This window comes from Pongo pygmaeus, chromosome 16 (genome assembly GCF_028885625.2).
Source record: "Pongo pygmaeus isolate AG05252 chromosome 16, NHGRI_mPonPyg2-v2.0_pri, whole genome shotgun sequence".
In the NCBI taxonomy this organism is placed as follows: domain Eukaryota; kingdom Metazoa; phylum Chordata; class Mammalia; order Primates; family Hominidae; genus Pongo; species Pongo pygmaeus.
Genome location: NC_072389.2, coordinates 45,998,080 through 46,005,902, shown reverse-complemented (window position 1 = coordinate 46,005,902; position 7,823 = coordinate 45,998,080). Strand labels below are relative to the sequence as shown.

Here is a 7,823-nt window from a genome sequence, read left to right as displayed (position 1 = left end):
TCCATCCATCCATCCATCCAAAGGACTCGAGAATTCAAAGACGAAGGTCACAGCTCCACTTCAGAGAGATCACAATCTAGCAAGGCCTCGGGGCCAAGCAGACATTATCTGCCTAAGGTACACAGCCTCCTGGCATAACCAACAAGAGGGACGCCAATGGCAAAGACTAGTTTCAAATCCTAGAGAGGAAGTAACAGGAAAAATCTAGCTGGATCTGAGAGCCTCAGAAAAGGCTCCTCCAACCAAAAATGATGCAGGAGGTAGACCTCAGCCCGAGGGCTCTTTATAGTTGGTTCCAGCCAGCGGCAGGAAGAGAAACAGCAGAGGCAATGCCAGAGGCATGTGAAGGGTACATGCCGAGAGGTCAGGGGTCCGGTTAGGGCGCATTGCTGGAAGAGAGATACTGAGACTGAATGGCAGGCAGGTTGGGACAGGAGCCCTAGGAGGTGGGGTCCTTTGCCAGTAAGGCAGGAAGCAGGGTGTGTGTGCATTGTTCCTGTGTGCATTGTGTGAGTCGTAGAGAGGCTGAGAAATCCAAGATAGTGGGGCCTGGTGGCTAAGTGGGGCTGCCCAGAGCTGGAGCACAGTTCAGTTGAATGAATACACATGCTTACTTCGTATGAGGCCACCAGGATGGGTAGGGCTGCTCCTGCCTGGAGAAGTTCACAGGATGGCTCAACCATTTCCCCCATTCCCCACAACTGTGCTTACAGCCTGCTCTGTTCCTGCCACCTCTCACAGGGCCCAGGCTCACAGGGTTGTAGAAATGAGATGCTGGGCCCAATGAATCAACATACTTTATTAGATCCACTAAGTGCCAGGGGAGGGCCCTGTGCCCTACAGCCAGGTTACAGGGCTCACCCGTAGATTCAGTCTGGTCTCTCCCCATCATGCCTCTCACTTCCAGTCTGGGCTTCTAATAGGAGGGCCCCGACTTCTTCCCTCCCAGTCATTCTCTCGAATGGAGAATCTTTCCTCATTCCAGGGACACCAAGGCTCAGGAAGGGGCCTATCCATCATCAGTAGAGCCAGACAAGCTCTCCCATCAGACGTCCTGTGGCTGGGCCCAGAAATGGGTGCCGCTACCTGTGGGACTGCCCTTCCAGGAGGACCAGAGTATCTTCAGTGCTCTCGGCCTGCACGCTGAGGAGAGTAGGCAGATGTCTGGTGCTCTTTAAGCTCAAAGGCATCATGGCCCTCTCTGTGGAACAAAGGGATACAAGTCAGGGATCCAGGCAGCCCTTAAGCTCTCGCACAGAATATTCCACCTGCACCCACCGGAAGCAGCGGGCACAGAAGAGGTCTCCATCGCAGCCAGCGCAGCGTAGGGTGGCATCCTCATTGCAGATGCAGCACCAAGGGAGCTCCTCTTCCTCAGCCTCAGGTCTGGGGTCCGCATCCTGGGCCTTCAGGGATCAGAGAGGAATGGAGGAAGTAAGGTACCCAGTGGGGTGTGGGAGCTGCTGCGGGAGCAGTCATCCAGGCAGGAAGCAAGGCTGGGGGCGGCCTGGGGGTCTGCATCTGGGGCTTTTCTCACCTCAGGCTCTGCCCTGCAGGGTTGGGTCCGAGGTCGAGAAGCCTGCTCCGCAGGGATGTTAAAGCCACTTGCCTCATCCAGGGCAGCTTCTTCAGTGAGCTGCGGACAGGGCGAAGAGGTACCACTCCCCTGCTTCAGGCCCAGGCCCTCCATCTGCCAGTATTTCTGTGCACTGTGGACTTAGCTTCTCAAACTCATCTTTTTTTTACTTGTGGCCTGTGGCTGCTGATTCCCTATCTCCAGGGACCAGTGGGCAGGTCTGGGTCACAGGGACAGCGGGGGCCCAAAGAGAACAGGAGCTTCACAGTTACTGTCCACCCAGCCCCAGAGTGGAGGTGGGGTAATGAGGTGGAGATGGGACAAGGGGTGGTGGGGTGGGTAAGCCAGGCCCACCTGCTGCAGGACTCTCTGGATGGCTGTCTCCTCATCCTCGTCGTCATCACTGTCTGGGAGGCGATAGTCCTGGAGGGTCACTTGAAGAGGGAGACATGGGAACAGGGGAAAGGGGAGTGAGGGTGAGAGATTTCACATGAGTGCCTGCCCTCCTGCCTCCCAGAACTGGTTTGGTTCCCAGGGGCACTTATTCTAGAGCTGAGAAGCCTCTTCAGCCACCCTGATGACCTGTCCCTGCCTGCCCCAGCCCTGCAGGGCTGCGCCATCACTGAAGCAGGCCTGAGGGCTAGGTTGGGGGCCGGAGCGGAAGCCTCAGCCCCTGAATGGACTGAAGGTCCCCTGCCTTCATGGCTGCCCCTGACTCCTCACCCACTGCTTTGCTCTACCACCTTCCTTGTGACTCTGGGCTGGGCTCAGCAGATCTCTGGGCGCAAATACCCCCAGCACCTGACTCAGCCCTGCCAGGGAGGCCTTGACCAAGGGATACCAGTGAGCAGTTGCTCCCCAGCCTTCACCTCTCTCGGGGTCCTGTCCCCGCAGCACGGCTAGTCGCTTGACCAGGGCCAGAATCCGTTCCTGCCTCGTGTTCTCCTCCCGCAACTCAAGTGCTGCCTCAGCCAGCAGTCTGCTCTTCTCCTCCTCCAAGGACCAGCTGGCCTGCCTCTTGGAATTAGCGCTCCCTGGGCCACCCTGGTTGAGGTCATTCTGGAGAGAGGCAGCTGGAAGGGGTAATGCCATCAGGGAGGCAGAGACATCCCAATATCTCTCCTCAGAAGCCAATGAGCCCATTTCTCAACCCTTTCTTTTTCTTTAATAATTTTTTCTTTTCTTTTTTTTTTTTTTTTTTTTTGAGACGGAGTCTCACTCTGTCACCCAGGCTGGAGTGCAGTGGCGCCATCTCAGCTCACTGCAACCTCTGCCTCCTGGATTCAAGCGATTTTCCTGCCTCAGCCTCCTGAGTAACTGGGATTACAGGCACATGCCCCCATGCCTGGCTAATTTTTATATTTTTAGTAGAGACGGGGTTTCAGCATGTTGGTCAGGCTGGTCTCCAACTCCTGACCTCGTGATCCACCCGCCTCGGCCTCCCAAAGTGCTGGAATTACAGGCATGAGCCATCACGCCCAGCTTTTCTCAACCCTTTCTAATCACAGGTCATCAGCTTTTTGCTCAGTACTAGCGCCTATGGTTTCTATTACAAATAAAATCAGTATTCCTCCATTTTTCCAAGTGTAAAAAACTAGTAATCTTAGCCATGTCTTTTCCAACCACATCCATCCCCATCTACCTGATATTTTAACATTCTGCCCTAAGGGTGGGGGTCCTATGGTTTGAGAATCACTGCCCTAAAGGATCAAGACATGATGAGGCCCAGGTTCAGCCGATCTCATTGCCTTTCAGGGCAGGAATTAGCATTTCCTGGGATTAGCACAGAGAGGGCAATGAAGGAAGCTAAGAGCTTGTATATCATTGGGCAGGAAGAATTTTACCAGATTAGGTGTGGCTCTGACACAGTCACCTTCAGTTTAGTGTTTCAGAGCAAGAAGCTTAAAATCACAGCTTTAGGTTTAAGTCTCATCTCTGCAGCTTAATAGCTGTGTGACCTTGGTCAAGTTCCTCAAGCTCACCAGGCCTGTTTCCTCATTTATAAAAAAGAATAGTATATACCTTATAAGATTTTTTTTTTAAACAGGGTCTTGCTATGTTGCCCAGGCAGGTCTTAAATTCCCCGGCTCAAGCTATCCTCCCTCCTGCCTCTGCTTCCTTAAGTGCTTAGGATTACAGGCATGAGCCACCACACCTGGCCTCATAAGATTATTGAGGCTATTCAATGAGATTGTGCCTCTAAAGCAGGATTTCTCAATCTTAGTTCTCTTGACACTTTGGACCGGGTAATTCTTCATCGTGATGTGCTGTCCTGTGACATAGTAGATTTAGTAGCATCCCTGGCTTCTATCCTGTAGGTGCCAGTAATATCCTCTGGGTTGTGACAACCAAAAAGTCTCTAAATGTTGCCACAAGTAGCCTGGGGGACAAAATCATCCTTTGTTGAAAAACACTGCTCTGAAGCCTTCAAATAGCACGGTCCAACAGAATGTTCTATGATGATGGAAACATTCTACATCATGTTCTATATCTGTGCTGTCCAAGATGGTAGCCATGAAGCCCATATGGCTACTAAGCATTGAGATGTGGCTGGTGCTACTAAATAGCTTCTTCTTCCTTATCAACATCATGACTGCAGAGAATATTCACTGAGTACTCACTATGAGTCAGATATGTTCCCAAGCACTTATTGGATTATCTCATTTACTCCCCATGATTTCCCTGTGAGGCAGGTTTTTCCATACATACCTTCATTTTACACACGAGGAAAGTGAGACTTAGGTCAAGTAACTTGTCCAGCATCACACAGCTAATACGTGGTAGAACTGGGAATCACTGTCTGATTCTAAAGCCTGTGCACTTAAACACTAGGCTTACACTGGCTCCCTTTGGAGTAAGCACTCAATGAATGGTAACTCTTATAATGTTGATCACTCTCTGATTTATATTCATCTCCCAGAGGGTGGACAGCAGAGCCTCTCCAGTCTGGGGAAAGAGGTGGGGAAGATTCCTAGGGAGCCAAGTGGAGGGGTTACCTGGGCCTCCTCTTTTCCAGCTTTCATCGATAGCCACCTCAGATGCCAGCTGTGTTAGCAGATCCTGTGTCTGCTGGGCTTGGGTCCTGGTGTCTGGTGTGTGATGTGCCTGCACAGACGAGGAAACCTCAGTGGAGAGCAGGGGTAGCCCAGAAGCAGTCTAGGTCAGGGATGGATGCTAAGTAGTTCTCAAAGCCCAGGGAAAGGAGAAGGATCCAGGGCCCACATAATCAAGTAGGTCTGGCAGTCCCCAACAGGACTGAGGGGCCACTTTTTCCTGCCCTACCCAATCGTGCTGTTTGTCCCTGGTCCCCGGGTCTGGTAGCAGGCCTGAGGATCAGGAGGTAGGGGTGGGAGGCTTTGCCAACTCCTGCAAAGTACATAAAGTACAAAGGTTGGTGCAAAAGTAACTGAGGTTTTTGCAATTAAAAGTAATGACAAAAACCGCAATTACTTTTGTACCACCCCAATACCTGTATCGGGGCTTCTGCTGGGTCCCCCCCCTAGTACCCCCACTTCTTTCCTAAGCCATAACACTCACCGGCTGGGGGGTTTGAGAAGGTAGAACTCTGCCCTGCAATGCTGCAAGTCGTTCCTCCATTTCCTGGGTGGAAGGGATGGAACCCTGACGTTCATCCTTTAGCGCAGCCAGCCGTGCCTCTATCTCTGCCTGTGAGGGGACTAACTCTGCAATTGGCATGAGGGGAGCCTTGTAAGGGCCAGAGGCATCTCAGTCCCAGAAGCCCTGGACTGTGTTCTCTAGGCAACCCCATCTGCGCCTGCTCACTGGGCTTGTTCTCCTGGCGGAGTCGTGCTAGGCGCTCAGCAATCATCTGGTCTTGTCGGGTCAGTCCCTGGCTCTGGGAAGTGCTGGGCTTCTGCTTGGCTTCCAAGGCTGCCACACGCCTGGCAGGATATGAGATAGAGGCTCTTGAAGAAAGCAGAGGGGAAGAGTGAAGGCACCCACTCACTGTTTCCCATTCAAATCAAATCATTTCTGGGCACCTAGGGAGGCCTCCAATGGGCAATCTGCTGTACCCCTCACTCATGTCACCCTGCAGCCCAACCTGGCTGACCAGCCAGAGGGTCCAGCTGAAAGGACAAGCTCTACCAAGTGCCTGTCCTGGAGAGAGGGCTGAAGAGCTGCTTTACCAACCCAAGAGGGCAGTCAGGAGCCGGAGAGGAGAGCATGCTCCTGAATCTGTGCTCATTTCATCTAGAAGATGGGGGGAGGGTCTTTCCCTATGGCTCCCTTATCCTTTCCCCAACCTCTTTGTCTTTTTCTCTTCAGCACTTACTTCTTATAGTTCTGAGGTGGTGACCACTTGGAGGCATTGGCAGAAGACCCTCTACAGAGAAGAAATCTAGTGTTATAAATCCTGCCATCCCACCAGGCAGTGCCCCCTACTCCAAACACTTCCTCAGCTGACTCTCGCCACAGAGTACAAAGCTGGGAGGGCTGGCCAGACGCCCACTGCCATACTTGACTGAACTTTCACCCATGCCTGCCTCTTACCTGGTCAGGACCTCATGGCATTGCTTGCAGACTTTCTGTTGGGTGTTCCCAGTCCGAGGCACTGCTGCACTGAAGCTTAGGCAGCCGGAACAGAAGGCCCTGCCACAATTCTTACAGCCGTACTACAAGAAACATGAAGCGGGAGATCCCCCTCTCACCCGCCCCTGCAGGCTGCTCCCAGGGACTCTCCAAGCACACACAGAGAGAAGTCACTGAAGTTATGACCAGCTGCTGGGAGGAAGAAGAGGAGTGGGGCCCCTAAGGCCTAGGGGTGGAGAGTAAAGCAATTCCTTGGTTTCCAGTACCTTATTCAAGCCAAATGAAGGTTTATACAAAATTCCCATGCTTTCTACCCTGTCTTCAATTCCCTGACCCAGGGATGTAGAAGACAGATAAATAAAGCCCAGTATTTTAGGCCACTGACTCTTCCACAAAGGAGAATCAGAGAGACAGGGCAGAGCCGATGCCTCCTCTGCTCTTGCAGAGATGGAGGGAGGCTTGGCTCAGGATGGGCTAACAATAGCCTCCATTTATTAAGCACTTACTATGTGCCAGGCACTAAACCCAGTACTTAACATTTATCATGTGATTTATTCCTCACAATTTACACACATTATTTTACTTAATCTTGATGCCAACCGTGATTATCCTTATTTCGAGAGGGCCAGAGAGGTTACATAACTTATCCAAACCAAGGTCACCGCCTCAATAAGACAGCAGAGCTCAGAGTTGAACCCTGACTCCAAAATCCAGGTTGGTAAACGCTGCACGGTCCTGCCTTCCTACGCGACACTAATTTACTCCATCTAGTTCCCATCATCTCCTGGTCAGAATCCCTGGCCACAACTGAGGCAGAGGGAGCCTGCAGTTTACCAGAGGAATCTGGCAGGTCTGTGATAGGGACAGGACAGCCAGCCTTCACCATGGTGCCCCAGAGGCCGGAGGAAGTGTGGTAATCTAACTCCAGCGACCTGGAGAAGGGCAGGCTGCGGGATGGGGAAGGTATCAGAGCAGAGGGAGTAACGGGCTTGGTGTGATGGACACCGCGCTTCGGAGGAGCAGGGTGGAGAGAAGAAAACCGCCAGATGCTACACTGGGCCGACAGAACAGAGTAGCTTTGCAAAAATGACGGCAGCGCGCTTTACAGTTTATAGGGAACTCTCACCTAAAGCACTTCAGTGGACCCTCACATAAACCCTGAAAGCGAGGGAATGTTAGCCCCATTTTACAGAAATGGAAACTGAGGATCAGTGACTTCATCAAAACCACATAACTGGAAAGGAGCCGTAACACCAAGTCTTTGGACGTTAAGTCCCGCGCTTTTCCCTTCTCTCCTCCCTGGCCCTGCAGCCCTCGGGGAGGGAAGACTCGCCTCCTTCTTGAAGAGGGTGAACTTGACAGCGCAGCCGTAGCACCTACTCTCCATGGTGGCTCCCAGCACCGCAGGGTCTGCAGAGCTGAGATCACGCCGGCCAAGTCCTGGAACCCTTGGACCCTCACCCCAGCTCCGCCCTTCCCTTCCCTGCCCTGCCCTGCCCCGCCCCTCCCCGCCCCACACGCCCACTGGCACTGTCCCGCGGCGACCTAGAGCAGGGAATCCGGACGCTCTCCTGCAGCCAGCGTACGGCTGCGGCAGCAACGGGGGCTGCTGGGAGTCGTAGTTCATTCACGACTGCCGGCCTCCCTCAGAGTCGGTCAAGCCTGACCCAGAACACGATTCCCAGAGGTCTGGGCG

The 7,823-nt window shown here is 52.9% G+C and overlaps 1 protein-coding gene across 6 annotated transcripts; it reads right to left on the bottom strand.

The window, feature by feature from the left end:
• Positions 1–779: 779 nt before the first annotated feature.
• On the bottom strand, positions 780–7,797 carry ZFYVE19 (zinc finger FYVE-type containing 19). Of its 6 annotated transcripts, none has more exons than XM_054450282.2 (11): positions 7,673–7,797; positions 6,089–6,210; positions 5,871–5,921; positions 5,360–5,502; positions 5,114–5,259; positions 4,573–4,681; positions 2,446–2,649; positions 1,931–2,010; positions 1,538–1,636; positions 1,279–1,406; positions 780–1,201 (listed from the first exon to the last, which is right to left on the bottom strand). In XM_054450282.2, the coding sequence occupies exons 4-11, from the start codon at positions 5,403–5,405 to the stop codon at positions 1,123–1,125; spliced, it is 891 nt and encodes a 296-aa protein (XP_054306257.1). In that variant the 5' UTR covers positions 5,406–5,502; positions 5,871–5,921; positions 6,089–6,210; positions 7,673–7,797; the 3' UTR covers positions 780–1,122. The 6 variants fall into 6 exon arrangements, 5 of the variants coding, with proteins under 5 accessions (XP_054306257.1, XP_054306253.1, XP_054306254.1 ...); XM_054450278.2 differs by having other exon boundaries at positions 7,461–7,754; XM_054450279.2 differs by having other exon boundaries at positions 5,360–5,478; positions 7,461–7,754.
• Between the last annotated feature and the right edge of the window lie 26 nt (positions 7,798–7,823).